This window comes from Eubalaena glacialis, chromosome 9 (genome assembly GCF_028564815.1).
Source record: "Eubalaena glacialis isolate mEubGla1 chromosome 9, mEubGla1.1.hap2.+ XY, whole genome shotgun sequence".
In the NCBI taxonomy this organism is placed as follows: domain Eukaryota; kingdom Metazoa; phylum Chordata; class Mammalia; order Artiodactyla; family Balaenidae; genus Eubalaena; species Eubalaena glacialis.
In genome coordinates, this window is record NC_083724.1 from 54045171 (window position 1) to 54062059 (window position 16889).

General features: G+C 39.9%; 1 protein-coding gene across 7 annotated transcripts in view; it reads left to right on the forward strand.

The window, feature by feature from the left end:
• The window catches only part of SMARCA2 (SWI/SNF related, matrix associated, actin dependent regulator of chromatin, subfamily a, member 2), a 191005-nt gene extending 177271 nt beyond the window's left edge, over positions 1–13734 (forward strand). For all 7 annotated transcript variants that reach the window (XM_061200381.1, XM_061200378.1, XM_061200379.1 and 4 more), the window contains 3 exons: positions 1157–1289; positions 11482–11624; positions 12898–13734. In XM_061200381.1, coding sequence (XP_061056364.1) covers positions 1157–1289; positions 11482–11624; positions 12898–12933 — 312 coding nt within the window. In that variant the 3' untranslated portion in view covers positions 12934–13734. The remainder of the gene's footprint in view (positions 1–1156; positions 1290–11481; positions 11625–12897) is intronic.
• Positions 13735–16889: the final 3155 nt, after the last annotated feature.

The window sequence follows — 16889 nt, forward strand, 5'->3', positions numbered from 1 at the left end:
TCTCCTTTCTCATGATCCCTGATGGGATCCTCCTCACCCTTAAGATCCAGCTCAACTCTAGTGTCCCTGGCAAATTCTGCCCCAGTGGCCCCATTCCAGTGTGTCATCTTCACCATTTTTAAGTGTACAGCTCAGTAGTGTGAAGTATATTTTCATTATTCTGCAACAGATCTCCAGAACACTTTCATCTTGTAAAACTAAAACCCTGTAATCATTCTGCCAGACACCATTCTACGTTCTCTTTCTACGAATTTGACTCCTCTAGATAGCTCATATAAGCAAATCATTCAGTGTTTGCCTTTTGTGAATGGCTTATCATTTCACCTAGCATCATGTCCTCAGAGTTCATCCATGTTGTGTAGGCTGCGACAGGATTTCTGTCCTTTTTAAGGCTGAATAATACTCCACGGTATGGATAGACCTCGTTTTGTTTCTTCATCCCTCTATCGATGGACACTGGGTGTGCTTCTACTTATTGGCTACTGTGAATAGTGCTGCTGTAAACATGGGTGTGCATGTATCTCTTCAAGACCCTGCTTTCAATTCCTTTGGGTATATATCTAGAATTGGCATTGCTGGATCATATGGTACTTCTATTTTTAGTTTTTTGAGAAAACAGACCATTTTTGAACTTTCTCTCTCAGCAACTACACAGGGCTATGGTCAGTTAGGTGCATACACTAGCGAGAAAGCACTGATTGCCATAAGTATTGGCTGGTACTGATAAACTCAGTAACAAATAATAACCTCCATTTTGTTAGGAGAATTGCATTTTTTAAAAAAGGTTGCTTTACCACAGTGTTTGATGGAACAACTTAAATAAGAAATACAGTTTTTTAAAATACCGGTCTTGCTGTCAAAAATGAGAGGGCATCGTATTGAAGCCCTCCCTCCCTCCCAAGCGTGCGTGCACACACACACACACACACACTCTCTGAAATTATTTCAACTGCATGTGGACTTTTCCTGTAAGACTGTGTCTGTAGATTTGAGTTTGGTGTTTTCCTGCAGGCATAGACAATAACGTCGATGTTTCTACTAAAATTCACGTAAAATAATGCTGGTGTGTGGCACAGGGAAGAAAAGAGCATGCTGCGATTGTGAGTCTCGGGCCCTCAGCTTGAGGTTTTTAACAGGTGCCACTTTGACCCTTTAGATCTACGAAGACTCCATCGTCTTACAGTCAGTGTTTAAGAGTGCTCGGCAGAAAATTGCCAAAGAAGAAGAGAGTGAGGACGAGAGCAACGAAGAGGAGGAGGAGGAAGAGGAAGATGAGTCAGAGTCAGAGGGTGAGTCCATGTGGTTTCTCCACTGGTTTGGCCCTGGCCACCTGCATCGCTGTTTCCGCAGATGCCAACAGAGCAGACGCCATAGTCGGGCACATCTGGACTCCAGGTCTTGTGGTCTTCCGTGTCCTAGCTGGGCAACCCCAGGCGGTATACTTAACCCTGCTGGAGCTCAGTCTCCTCCTCTGTGAAACTGAAGTACTAAATGTGCCCCCAGTCATGCAAAGAGCTTAGCACATGGCCAGGCTCACAGCAAACACGGAATGTTGCCTTTGGAAATCAGTGTAATATACATTTTCTACCAGCATGGCTGTTGATACCACCTATCTGTTGACCTAGCACAGTGGTTCTCTAACCTGGGTGATTGCTGGCCTCCACCCCTGGGTTTCTGATTCAGTAGCCTGCGGAAGGGTCTGAGCGTCAGCCTTTCTAACAGGTTCACAGGGGATGCTGATGTGACTGGACCCGGGACCACACTTTGAGAGTCACTGCTTTAGAAGATAATTGTCAAACTGTGGTCCATTTTGTCCATCATGGATCAGATACTGATCCTGTCTTTATCTTGATATTTTATTCATTATGGCTGTGTTTGTTTGGCATGAGTTTTGAGTTTTTAAAACATGGCACTGAATAGTATTTATCTTGATTACCGAGTTTTGGTGCCCTCTTAAACTTTGCACCCAAGGGCAAGTATCATATTTCAAAGGTTACGGCTGCCTTGAAAAGTCTAAAATTTCTTCTTACCTAATTATGTTTTCACCCCATACCTCCTTTGCAAAGTAATAAATCCTAGTAGTTTGTAGTCTTCTATGTAAAACAGTTTAGATATGCTTTAACATTTTTTATTAGATTTGTTTCTAATTACATACTTAGTACAGACAGCTTGGAAAATATTTTTAAGAAAGGAAAATTTGTATAATTCCATCACCCAATATACATTTAACTCCAGTTGCCTTCCAGTCTTTTTATATACATAAATATTTTGTTTATAAAAGTATAGCACACTGTTTTGTAGCATGGTTTTTCTATTACAAATATTTTCCCATAGCAATGAGTGTTTTTATACAGCAATACATCTATTAACATCCATTAATGAATGTACCAAAACATAGTAATCTCAATCCAGATAATGCTGTCCTGAAAATTCTAACCCATAAACCACTGCACACACTGTAAAAACATCTGACGCATACATATTGCTGCACAGAATGGAGTTGATATCTTTGTCAGCCGTCGTGTCCGTTTCCCCATACCCTCATCTGTTCTCAGTATTATTCTTTTTAGTGATTCTGCCTTTTAAGTATTAATTTAACCTTTTTCAGTTTCATATGGTTACTCCCTAGTTTTAATATCCTAGCATTTGATGATTAAGTCTACAAAAGCGTATTTTAGCTAAACGTTTCCTTGTTTTAGAGCGAGATTTCTAATCTGTTTTCAAATAGCTACCTTCTTATCCCAGCTATCAGTTGAGATACGTTTGCTCTAATCTCTCCTGAGACTTGGTATGTTAACTTTCTACTGCCGCTCTAACAAATTACCACAAACTTAGTGCCTCAATACAACTTACATTTATTATCTCACAGCCCTGTAGGCCATGGGTTTGCTGTGGGTCTCTCTGGGCCAAAATCAAGGTGTCACCAGCCTGCCTTCCTTTGTCGGGGCTCCAGGGGAGAATCCATTTCCTTGTGTCTCTTTCTCGTGTTGCATCTCATTGACCCTCTCTTCAGCCTCCTCTTCATCCACTTTTTTTTTTTTTGCTGTTGTTGAGGTATAATTGACATATAATAATATACTAGGTTCAGATATACAGCATAATGATGCGATGTATGTCTATATTGTGAAATGATCACACCTACATCTAGTTAACATCCATCACCACACATAGTCAGAAAAAAATTTTCCTGTGACAGGAACTTTGAAGATCTACTCTCTTGGCAACTTTCAAATATGCACTACAGCGTTATTAATTATACTCACCATGCTGTACCTTAAACCCCACAACTTATTTATTTTATAACTGGATATTTATACCTTTGGATTCCCTGCACCCATTTCCCACCCCACCTCTGGCAGCCACCCTATCTGTTCTCTGTATCTATGAGTTCAGTTGTTTTCTTTTTTTTTTTAAATTTCACATATAAATGAGATCATACAGTATCTGTCTTTCACTGACTTATTTCACTTAGCATAAAAGCCCTCGTGGTCCATCCATGTTGTCGCAAATGTCCTTTTTTTAATATTTAAAAATGTTTATTTTGTATTGGAGTATAGTCGATTTACAATGTTGTGTTCGTTTCATGCATAAAGTGAAGTGATTCAGTTATACATGTATCCATTCTTTTACAGATTCTTTTCCCATATAGGTTATTACAGAATACTGAGTAGAGCTTCCTGTGCTGTACAGTAGGTCCTTGTTGGTTATCTATTTTCTATATAGTCGTGTGTATGTGTTAATCCCAAACTCCTAATTTCCCACTGCCCCCCCACCCCTGGCCCTGCCACCTTTCTTCTTTGGTATCCGTAAGTTTGTCTTCTAAGTCTGTGGGTCTGTTTCTGTTTTGTAAATAAGTTCATTTGTATCACTTTTTTAGATTCCACATATAAGTGATATCATATGATATTTGTCTTTCTCTGTCTGACTTACTTCACTTAGTATGATAATCTCTAGGTCCATCCATGTCACTGCAAATGGCATTATTCTATTCTTTTTATGGCTGAGTAATATTCCATTGTGTATATGTACGCCATCTTCTTTATCCATTCCTCTGTGGATGGACATTTAGGTTGCTTCCATGTCCTGGCTACTGTAAATAGTGCTGCAGTGAACATCGGGGTGCATGTGTTTTTTCAAATTATGGTTTTCTCCAGATATGTGCCCAGGAGTGGGATTGCTGGGTCATATGGCATGTATATGTCAATCCCAGTCTCCCGGTTTATCCCTCCACCCCCTTTCCCCACGGGTAACCATAAGTTTGTTTTCTACATCTGTGACTCTATGTCTGTTTTGTAAATAAGTTCGTATGTACCATTTTACTGAGATGATCATTATAAGTTTTAGCCTTCATTCTGTTAATGTGTTGTATCATATTGATTGATATATTGATGTTGAACCAACTTGCATCCCTGGAATAAATCCCACTTAATTATGGTATATGATTTTTTTAATGTATTGTTGAATTCAGTTTGCTAATATTTTGTTGGGGATTTTTGCACCTATGTTCATCAGGGATATTGGCCTATAATTTTCTTCTTTTCTTGCAGCCTTCTTGTCTGGTTTTGGTATCAGCATAATGCTGGCCTCGTAAAATGAGTTTGGAAGTGTCCCCTCCTCTTCCGTTTTTTTGTTTGTTTTTGGGCAAAAATTTGAAAAGGATAGGTATTCATTCTAATTCTTCTTTAAATGTTTGGCAGAATTCACCAGTGATGCCATCTGGTCTTGGACTTTCGTTTGATGGGAGGTTTTTGACTGTGGACTCAATTTCCTTACTAGTAACTGGTCTTTTTCTCTTTTCTTTGTGATGCAGTCCTGGTAGGTTGTCTGGCTCTACAAATTTATCTGTTTTTTTCTAGGTTGTTGGCACATAATCGTTCATAGCAGTCTCTCGTGATTCTTTGCATTTCTCTGATAACAGTTGTAACATCCCCTCTATCATTAGTGATTTTATTTGAGTCCTCTCTCTTTTCTTCTTGGTGAGTGTAGCTAAAGATTTGTCCATTTTTTTAAATCTTTTTAAAGAACCGGCCCTTAGTTTCATTGATCTTTTCTATTGTCTTTTTACTCTCTATTTTTTTTTGTTGTTGTTGCTCGTTTGTTTCCAGTTTGATCTTTGCCGTTTCCTTCCATCTACTAACTTTGGACTTCATTTGTTCTTCTTTTTGTAGTTCCTTGAAGTATAAAATTAGGGTGTTTTATTTGACATTTTTGTTTCTTGATGTAGGCATTTATCACTGAACTTCCCTTCTAGGGTTACTTTTCTGCATCCTGTAAATTTTGGCATGTTTGATTTCCATTTTCATTTGTCTGAAGGTATCTTTTAATTTACTCTTTTGGTTTCCTTGTTGAGCCATTGGTGGTTCAGTAGCACATTGTTTAATCTCCAAATAAGTGTGAATTTTCCAGTTTTCCTCCTGTAATTGATTAGTTTCATGTCATTATGGTTGAGAAGGCTTATTGATATTTCAATCTGCTTAAATTTATTAAGACTGGTTTTGAGGCATCACATATGATCTATCCTGAAGAATGTTTCATGTGCACTTGAGAAGAATGTGTATTCTGTTGCTTTTGAATGGAATGTTCCATATATAACTGTTAAGTTCCTCTGGTCTAGTGTGTCATTTAAGGCCAGTGTTTTCATATTGATTTTCTGTCTAGATGATCTGTCCATTAATGAAAGAAAGATATTAAAGTCCCCAAATATTATTGTATTGCTGTCTATTTATCCCTCTATGTCTGTTAATAAATGTTATATCCTCTTTTTGTATTGACCCTTTGCTATTATGTAATGCCCTTCTTTGTCTCTTATTAAAGTCTCTTTTGTCTGATGCAAGTATAGCTGCCCCAGCTTTCTTTTGGTTTCCGTTTGCATGGACTACCTTTTTGCATCTGCTCACTTTCAGTGTGTGTGTCTTTAAAGCTGAAATGAGTCTCTTGTAGGCAGCATATAGATAGGTCTTGTTTTTTAACCATTCAGCTGCTTTGTCTTTTGACTGGAGAATTCAGTCCATTTACATTTAAAGTAATAATTGATAGATATGTACTTATTGCCATTTTGTTCATTGTTTTCTGGCTGTTTTGTAGTTCTGTTTTTCTTCTTTTGCTGTCTTCCTTTGTCACTTGATGACTTTCTTTAGTAGTTTACTTAGATTCCCTTCTTTTTATCTTTTGTGTATCTACTATAGGTTTTTGCTTTGTGGTTACCACGAGGCTTACAAGTTATAACTTATATTTAGAAGAGTCTATTTTAAGTTGATAACAACTTAAGTTTGAATGTATTCTAAAGCTCTATGTTTGTACTCCTTCCCTGTGTTTTATGTTTTTGATGACACATTTTACATTTTTTATCTTGTGAATATACTTGTGAATCCTCTAACTAATTATTATAGTTAAAGTAAAAGATAAAAGTAGTAAAAATAACTATAATTACTTATGTCTGGCTCTAGAAGTGATTAATCCACTAAATATATATTTACCAGTGTGATTTATACTTTTATGTGTTTTCTTGTTGCTAATCAATCAGTACCCTTTCTCTTTAACTGAAATAAGTCCCTTTAACATTTCTTGTAAATTCAGGAGTTCTTGATGAACTCCTTTAGCGTTTAGTTATCTGGAAAACAACTTTATCTCACCTTCAATTCTGAATGATATGTTTGCCAGGTAGAATATTCTTGGTTGGAAGTTTTCTTCTTTCAGTATCTTGACTGTTTTGTGCCACTCACTTCTGGACTGCAAAGTCTCTGCTTAAAAATCTACCGATAGTCTTCTGGGGGGTTGCCCTTGTATGTAACAAGTTGTTTGTTTTTCTTTTGCTGCTTTTACAGTTCTCTTCTTGTGTTTAAGTTTTGACACTTAATATTAATTTTAATTAAGTAGTATGTCTAAGTGTGGTTCTCTTTGTGTCCCTCTTATTTGGGACTCTGGGTTTCCTGGATCTGGATGTATTTCCTTCTGCAGATGAGGGAAGTTTTCAGCCATTATTTCTTCAAATAAGTCTTATGCCCCTTTCTCTCTCTTCTCTTTCTGGGAGCCCTACAGTGTGAATATTGATCCACTTTATGTTGTCCCATAGTCCCTTAAGTTATCTCCACTCTGTTTCGTTCTTTCCTTTTTGCTGCTCTGATTGGATGAGTTTCACTGCCCTGTCTTTGAGTTTACTGATCTTTCTTCTGCTTCATCTTGTCTGTTGTTCTACCCCTCTAGTGTACTTTTCAGTTCAGTTATCATATTCTTCAGCTCTGTGACTTCTATTTGGTACTTGCTTATAAAGTTGGCCATTGAACAACACAGGTTTGAACTGCATGGGTCCAGTTGGAGGCAGATTGTTTTTCAATAAATACATACAGCAGTACTATACAATCTGCAGTTGGTTGAATCTGTGGATGCAGAACCCCAGATACAGAGGGCCAACTGTAAAGTTACACACAGATTTTTGACTGCACAGAGGGTTGGCGCCCCTAACCCCCATGTTGTTCAAGGGTTAATTGTGTTTTTCTCTTTGAAGTTCTCACTGTTTTCATTCATTCTTCTCCCAAGTTCAGCGAGCATCTTTATGACCATTATTTTTAACTCTATCAGTCAACCAGCTAAGCCATTCATCTTTGTTTCATTAAAGACTTTTTTCTGAGGTTTTATCTTGTTCTTTCATTTGGAGCATATTCCTCTCTTTATTTTCCTTGACTCTCTCATTTGATACAACAGCCATCTCTCCCAGTCTTGAAGGCGTGGCCTCATGGAGGAGACAAAAACTTTTTCAACCTACACCCTAGCTCTTCCTTGTCTCTCACACCTTTGTGATTGTCCAAGCAGCCTACTTGTAGTGGCTCCCAATAGTTGAGGGTGTGCCAAGACCTGTCAGTCAGTGTCTTAGAAGGGAGGATCTCAACACCTAGATTCAGGCTGATTGGAAGCCAGATCCTCAGGCAGCAGCTTTTTAAAGTATGCAAATATACAGTCCAGTGGGACCACAGGCCTAAGTCCCACTGACCACCAGAACCAGGCAATCTGAAGGTATCCCCTGGGCAGCACTCGCAAAAAACAGGGCACCGGGTGTGTGTAAAAGCTCCCCTCCAAGACACACTAGTGCTCTGGAGTATGGCAGAGGGAGAGTGCAAAGATAGCATCCCCCCTCTGCCAAGTTCTCTGGAAGGGATGATGGTCATCCCTTAGATATGGGTTAAATTAGATGCCCGTCCCTAGGCTGATGCTTTAAGATAAGCAGATAAGCCTCTTTTATGTAAAGTCTGGGTGCCTCTCAATCAGCTGACTTTGAGCTGGGTCCTGGGGCAGGTGAGTCTGAGCCTGAGACTTTTACGAGCCATTTCTGAACTGGCTGTAGCCCTGTGGGTCTTGTGGACACAAGCCCTGTTGGTTTTCAAAGCTAGATGTTTTGGGGGCATCCCTCAGGTGCAGGTCTTATAAGTTGGGGTGCCTGATGTGGGGTTCAAACCTTCACTCCTCCTGGAGAAGCTTCAGGTTTTCAGTTCCTTTCCAGTTGTGGGTCACTGCACCAAGGATGGCATTTATCATGAGATTATGTATCAGCCTCTCTGCCTTTCTTACTTGCTTCAGTGTGGGTTTTTCCACATTTGTCCAATGCGTAGGTGTCGCTCAGCTAGTTTTTAGGTCTTTTTCAGAGGAGGTTGTTCCATACATACCTTAGATTCGGTGTGTCCGTGGGAAGAGGTAAGTTCAGGGTCTTCTTGTGTCACCTTCTTAAATCAGAACCTCATCTTCTTCCACTTTGAAGGACTCGTGTGATGAGATTGGGCCTAGCCTACCTGCTTAATCTAGGATAATCTCCCCATCTCAAGGTCAGTGGAATCCCTTTTGCCATGCAAAGTAACATATTCACAAGTTCTGGGGATTAGGACATGGACGTCTCTGGGCGCCATCACTATTCTGCCTACCACCCTGGTTAACTGGAACTTGTCATAGGTCTGTGTACTGGTGTCATAAAGCCTTAGGATGCTAGTTAAAGGGCCCATCTGATGGTCCAGTTTATTAGCCTAGTTGCCCATGGCAGCCTTTCAGGTGGGTTTTTTGGAGGGACATATCCACTGACTCACAAAGCCTGATAGCTTTTGAGTGTCCCACACCCCAGTGAGTATTTAGATTATGTTCTTGAGGATGTATTTTCTTACCTTTACTGACAGTCTTCTGCCCTTTCACACCTCCCATGGATTTCCTGTACTCCCGTGTCAGGAAGAGCCACACCTGTGTAGATAAAGATATTTCACTTTTTCTTTCCAAATTACTTTTTAAATTTTTAAAGGTTTTCACACCTTCATGCATTTCCATTAATAGGTAGACTTTTCCATCCCCAGTCTTTTCTTCAAGTCCCCACCTTATAGCTTATTAAGCAGTAGACATTGGGGTATGATATATGGAAGCCTGGACTAGGAATAGTTTTGAGCGCTAGGGTTTGCCAGCCTTTTGCCCTGTTTGGGATGGGGGAAGGGCATTTGCTGCCCCTGCACTTCAGTTCAGAACACCTCTGCTCTCATCTTTTTTGTTAGCCTATACTTCCGTGGAAGACTTCACTTCTCGAAACATTTTGTGGGTCCTTCCCCTTCACAAAAGAAGTCTGAAAATTTCTCTAAGATTCTTTCTGGAGCTGTTTCTCTCCATGACAATATCTCTTTCTAGGTTCCTTGAGACCCACCAAACATAATATTCTAACAAAACTGGTTTGAATGAGAGACTTTCATTCTCAGTCACTTCATCATCCATCCCTGAAAATGCTGTTCTGTGGACACCTGTCCCAGAACAATGCCAGGGAACAGATTTTCTGTGAACCTTGGGATGTGCACCTATAACTATGGTATAACACTTTGACTTCTTTCTTCCATGTGTTTTTATTTCTATCCTCAGAATAGCCCTGTGAGAGTGGAAGTGGGTGCCATCTTTCTGTACGTGTATATGCTTGAATTCTTTATATCTCTCTATACAGAAATACATGGAATTTTATGTCATCTATCAATAGAGAGAGAATCATACACACCCAGGGATGGATATATTTTCAAATATGGAGGTATACTTCTTTTTCTGGAAATAATCACCAGAAAGAGAACAGTAGGGTGAGAGACTAGAGATGGGGAAAGAAACCTTTCAAATTCATTTGTTTTGTTTTGTTTTTACTTTCCATTTTGTACCTTTCTGTACTGTTAAAAATATTCAACTATGAATTTTCTTTTTAAGTTAGCTGAAGTTATTTACACAGTAAAATCATTGGCGCTTTTTTTTTAGCCTTTTACACTTATGTATACTTTTTAATGTCAAAGTTCTGTTTAAAAAAGTGCCCATTCCTCTGTTGATGGACATTTACGTTGCTTCTGTGTCCTGGCTATTGTAAATAGTGCTGCAGTGAACATTGGGATGCATGTGTCTTTTTGAATTACAGTTTGCTCTGGGTATATGCCCAGCAGTGAGACTGCTGGGTCACATGGTAGTTCTATTTTTAGTTTTTTAAGGAACCTCCATACTGTTCTCCATAGTGGCTCTATCAATCAATTTACATTCCCACCAACAGTGCAAGAGGGTTCCCTTTTCTCCACACCCTCTCCAGCATTTATTGTTTGTAGATTTTTTAAATGATGGCCATTCAGTGGAATATTACTCAGCCATAAAAAGGAATGAAATTGGATCATTTGCAGAGATGTGGATGGACCTAGAGACTGTCATACAGAGTGAAGTAAGTCAGAAAGAGAAAAACAAATATCGTATATTAACACATATACATGGAATCTAGAAAAATGGTATAGATGATCTTATTTACAAAACAGAAATAGAGACACAGACATAGAGAACAAACATATGGACACCAAGGTGGGGAAGGTGGGGGTGGGATGAACTGGGAGATTGGGATTGATATATATACACTATTGATACTATGCATAAACTATATAACTAAAGAGAACCTACTGTATAGCTCAGGGAACTCTACTCAGTGCTCTGTGGTGACCTAAGTGGGAAGGAAATCCAAAAAAGAGGGGATGTATGTATACGTATAGCTGATTCACTTTGCTGTACGGTAGAAACTAACACAACACTGTAAAGCAACTGTACCCCAATAAAAATTAATTATAAAAAAAAATTTTTTTTAATGAAAATTTTTAAATGCCCTCACCCCTCCATGCAGTAGGTAAGGCAGCCCTCGCTATCCTGGTTAGGAAGATCCCTGTTCATCCATTAATTGACCTGGAAAGGACCCAGCCCAGCTTCCCTCTGGGACCTCATTCCTTCTTGTTGCCCATTTAGGGTGACTGTGTAACTTATCATGCAAACTTAGACATGTTTGCAAGTGAAAGGGGTGCTAACTATAACTAGATAGAACAATGGAGAACAGGCTTGGATCAGTCGAGAATGTTCAGGGCACTCCGGGATGTTGGGTTTGTCATCTGCAGGTAGGCGATCATTTTCCTACCTGTAAAAAGATTTCCCTGTGATGCCTCATTGCTGTGTGTTTTGGTTTTGTTGTAGCAAAATCTGTTAAGGTGAAAATCAAGCTCAATAAAAAAGATGAGAAAGGCCGGGACAAAGGAAAAGGCAAGAAAAGGCCAAATCGAGGAAAAGCCAAACCTGTGGTGAGCGATTTTGACAGTGATGAAGAGCAGGATGAAAACGTAAGTGCGGCTGCCTTGCCTGAAGTCGGGAAGCTCTCCCCGCTTCTGCTTCCCTCTCGCACCCCAGGCCCCTTCCAACCTCTATGCTTTATTACCCAGAAATGAAAATGTAAAGATTTGGTGTTGAGGGATGTGAACTCAGCTGCCTGATTTAAAACAAAGAATTTGGGGCTTTGTTTATTGCCTTTTTAATAATCTTCAAAAATGAAAAACTACTAAATCAAGTTTCCTTTTCCCCTTTCTTATCTTCCCAGTGCCTACTTACAAATAGAGTTTTCTCCATGGCTGGTTAATATTTTATATCCATAACGCCCAGCATAGTGCCTAGGATACAGCAGTATACAGAAGACTGACAAAAAGTGGGATGATGTCAGAGTTTGGGGTTTGAGTTGCTATTTCAGGTGCCGTGTGGAAAACCCAGATGCATCTTTAAGTACTTAGACGTGTTATTTTTTAATATTTGAAAAATTCAGGGAGCTCTGATGGAGCCAGGCCCTGACATAAGGACCTTTCCAGACGGTACCATATTCAGTGCTTAGATTAGCATCCTAAGACAGATGTCACTCTCAACGTATTACAGAGATCAGTGCTTAGGTTATGTGTGTTTTGCTGCAGGTCATGGAAGTAAATAGCAGAGGCTGAATTCAGACCCAAAGAGCATTAACTCAGTCTGGTGCACTGTCCCTGACTCTGTGGTCCACAAGGTAGCAGTGCTGGCACAAGCTTCTAATACAGTGCCTTTTAAAGGGCCCTCTATTTCTTTCACTTTCTAGAGGACCTCAGGTTCCCTACCACACACCCCCTTCTTTTTTCTTTCTGGACGGTTAATTTTCCATGTTAGCATGTATGCTAGTTTGATTTTCCTTCAACATATTGCTATTTGGGTCTGTTGAAAAGGTTCAACATTCTTATCCCACCCCATCCAGCCTTTTAACCCTCGACACAAGCATCTTCAAATACATTTAAAATCCTATGTTTTCTTTAAGTAGACAGCAAATGCATGGAATTTTTTTCTCCCATGAATTTTCTAAAAACGTAGTGCTAAAATTAGAAATCATTAGCCATGAACTTTCCACGCCCAAGTGCAATAGAGCAAAACACTGGCATAGACAGCAGGCATTGCTTTGGGATTTCCAAGTAGGAGCTCCCCTTTTCAGCATAGAGGCTGTTGATGCCTCTTTACTGGGAGGGTTAACTGTTTCCAAAATGTCATTTCTTTTCTACATTGCCTCTTGATGGCTTATTGTCTTTTTTATCTTATTTTTACTTTTAGGAACAGTCAGAAGCAAGTGGGACTGATGATGAGTGATCAGTATGGACATTTTTTTCTTGGTAGAACTGAACTCCTTCTCCCCTCTCTCGTCTCCACTCAGTGAGTTCATTTGTCATATGGGCACTGGGTTGTTTCTATATCATTATCATCTATAAGCTAGCTTTAGGATAGTGCCAGACAAACATATGATATCATGGTGTAAAGAAACACACACTCATACACAAATCTTTGTAACATATTGTGACCAAATGGGCCTCAAAGATTAAAACAAACAAAAAAGCTTTTGATGGAAAATATGTGGGTGGATAGTATATTTCTATGGGTGGGTCTTGGTAATGGTTTGATTGTGCCTGGTTTTATCACCTGTTCAGATGAGAAGATTTTTGTCTTTTTGTAGCACTGATAACCAGGAGAAGCCATTAAAAGCCACTGGTTATTTTATTTTTCATCAGGCAATTTTCAAGGTTTTTATTTGTTCGGTATTGTTTTTTTTTACACTGTGGTACATATAAGCAACTTTAATAGGCGATAAATGTACAGTAGTTAGACTTCACCTACATAGACATTTTTCCATTTTATGCTCTATGATCTGAAAAAAACGCTTTTTGAATTGTATAAGATTTATGTCTACTGTAAACATTGCTTAATTTTTTGCTCTTGATTTAAAAGAAAAGTTTTGTTGAAATCGCTATTGAATATTGCAATCTATATAGTGTAATGGATGGCTTCTTTTGTCAACCTGATCTCCTATGTTACCAATGTGTATTGTCTCCTTCTCCCTAAAGTGTACTTAATCTTTGCTTTCTTTGCACAATGTCTTTGGTTGCAAGTCATAAGCCTGAGGCAAATAAAATTCCAGTAATTTCCAAGAATGTGGTGGTGGTGCGTTCCTAATAAAGAGATAACAGCTGAGCTCAACAAACACGGCCTCTGGTTTCTGAGTTCTAAGGGACTGAAACCCTGGTGCCTGAGTCACAGTCTCCTGCAGAGAGCCGGGCAAGCTCTTGCTGCAGCGCACGTGGTAGGAAAAAAATTTAAGAAGACTGAGAGAATCCCCTGGGATGAACCAGGTGTGTCGCAAGGGAGAGGAGTCTATTGCTTTTGTGACTTTAAACTTTTATACAGCAGGAGAGATGCTGCCATGGACCGAGTCACACCAAGCCCCTGCTCAACCTTTTCTAGTGGCTTAAATTCTATTTACGTGCCAGAAAATCTACAGGTATACCTCAGAGATATTGCAGGGTCAGTTCTAGCCCAGCAAGGTGAATGTCACAACAGAGTGAGTCACACGAGTTTTTTGGCTTCTCGGTGCATGTAAAGTTGTTAGGTTTGCACTCTACTGTAGTCTATTAAGTGTGCAATAGCATTATGTCTGAAAAAACAATGTATATACCGTCATTAAAATATACCTTATCACTAAAAATGCTGACCATCGTCTGAGCCTTCAGTGAGTCATGGTAGTAATATCAAAGATCACAGATCACCAAAACAAATATAATAATCAAAAAGTATCAGAATCACCCAAAACATGATACAGAAGCATGAAGTGAGCCACTGCTATTGGAAAATGGCACCAATATACTTGCTGGAGCCAGGGTTGCCACAGACCTTCAATTTGTGAAAAATACAGTAACTACAAAGTAGCACAATAAAGCAAAGCGCAGTAAGATGAGGTATGCCTATATATGGTAATATAGATTTATACTATTGTTTAGCATGGAATAAATCTATGTTCATATCGATTTAGAACGATCTGAAAAGTGCTCAGTTGAAAGACTGGTTCCGTAAATACCCATATACCCTCCTACTAAGATTCACAACGACTAATCTCCCTACCTCCCACCCCACCCACTTGTTTCTTTTTTTTTTTTTTAGCATCTTTATTGGAGTATAATTGCTTTACAATGGTGTGTCAGTTTCTGCTTTATAACAAAGTGAATCAGTTGTACATATGTCCCCATATCTCTTCCCTCTTGCGTCTCCCTCTCTCCCACTCTCCCTATCCCACCCCTCTAGGTGGTCACAAAGCACCGCCGCTTGTTTCTTAACTAAACCATCTGAAAGTAAGTCACAACCATCCTAACACTTTACCCCTAAATACTTCAGCACAAATCTCCTAAGAATAAAGGCATCTCCTGGCTAAACCACAGTCCTACTTTCATACCAAAGGGAATTAACAATAGTTCCCTAGTATCTCATATATGATCCATAGTCACATTTCCTCAGTTGTCCCCAAACTGTCTTGCATTTGTTTTTTAAAAAGAAGCCTAGCCAGAGCTTGGCACATTCTTTCTTATGGACCCGATGATGACAAGGACCAAAATGGAAGAGTATTTGCTCATCTCTAACAGATTGGTGAAAACTTCATTTCTTAGAATTGTCTAAGGACAACTCTGGGATTCTTACTTTCATAATAAGAGGAATTGCCCATGTATCTTTCTGTGAGTCTTGAAGGAAATTTGACCCACACAAATTTTTGTGTGCAAGCCTCCCGAGAAACTTTTTGTCCTAAATGTCCATTCAGGTCTGAGTTTCCAGTTAGTCTGAGCATTACAGAATGTGTTGAGTTTCCCTTCTTGTTTGTTTACACTTTGCTGACCACAGTAGGATTCTAGACTCCCATGAAGAATAAACCACATTAGTTTTTCTTACTGAGATGATTTGCTCTCAGTTCAAAGAAACAGTCTTATTTCACTGCTTCCATGTTTGTATTTCCTATACTTTATGTACTCCTTGGAATCTCTTCTCAGCCTTAGAGGCATTGCTGTTCTAAAGCCATCCAAACCATTGTCTTTATGGTGTAGGATGTCTGTTGTGTGAAGGATGTTCTCTAATTTCTCTTCCGCTGTCTTTGGTATGTTGTTCTCCCTGGCCTTAGTAGAAAGGAAAGGCAGGAAGGTGGCTTGCACAACAGTGGTGAGCTGGCAGGGAGGGTGATATGTGTGAGCAAGAGGCAGGCCATCCTGCGTCTGCACATCTGCCTGTTTTTAACCTGGTCATGGCAGCTGCCTTGTCCATTTCCAGTAGCTGAGCCCATTGGTAGGCTTAGTTCTTTACAAGAGCAACAGTTTTCTAGGAACGGAGGAAGGAAGCTACGAGTATCAGGCGATGTACTTGATCCTTTACTAGAATTATTTAATTACAAGAACCCTGGGAAGAAGGCATAGTTCTTATTCCCTTTTTATAAATAAGGATGATGCAAATGAGAGACTGAATAGCTGTGGCCAGTGTACCAAAGCAGAATTTGAAAGTAAGATTTCTTTGCCTCTAAAACCCATATTCCGAGGCTTTCCTGGTGGCGCAGTGGTTAAAAGTCCGCCTGCCAGTGCAGGGGACACAGGTTTGAGCCCTGGTCCGGGAAGATCCCGCATGCCGCGGAGCAACTAAGCCCGTGTGCCACAACTACTGAAGCCCGTGTGCCACAACTACTGAAGCCCGTGCTCTGCAACAAGAGAAGCCACCGCAATGAGAAGCCCGCGCACCGCAACTAGAGAAAGCCCACGTGCAGCAACGAAGACCCAACACAGCCAAAAATAAATAAATAAATAAATAAATAAAAACAAAACAAAAAAACCCATATTCCACGCAGCCTCCCTACCTCCCCAGTGAGTGAGACCTGGAACTGATCTTATTGATAAGTCCCAGGCACCCATTTGCTTGGCACTTGCTGACCCAGCCAGGCTTACAAACGAGTCTTGGCTTAGGTCTCTGGTTTCTGTGGCTGAGAATGGAACTTTAAGACCCAGTTTTCTTGGCTGGGCTCCTCCGCTACCCTGGCTCTTTCTTCTTAGTGACAAGCCACTCCACAAAGACCAAGACCTTGTCTTTATATTCAGCTGCCATCGGACCCTAAAGGCTACTGAGATCCAGCTGACTTGGATAGCACTAATGCCCTCCAGGTGATTCTGATGCGTGATCAAATTGAAGGAGCACTGCTAAATCCATCAGACTCTTAATCCCCATTATTTCACTCCTGGGGAACAGTATGAGGC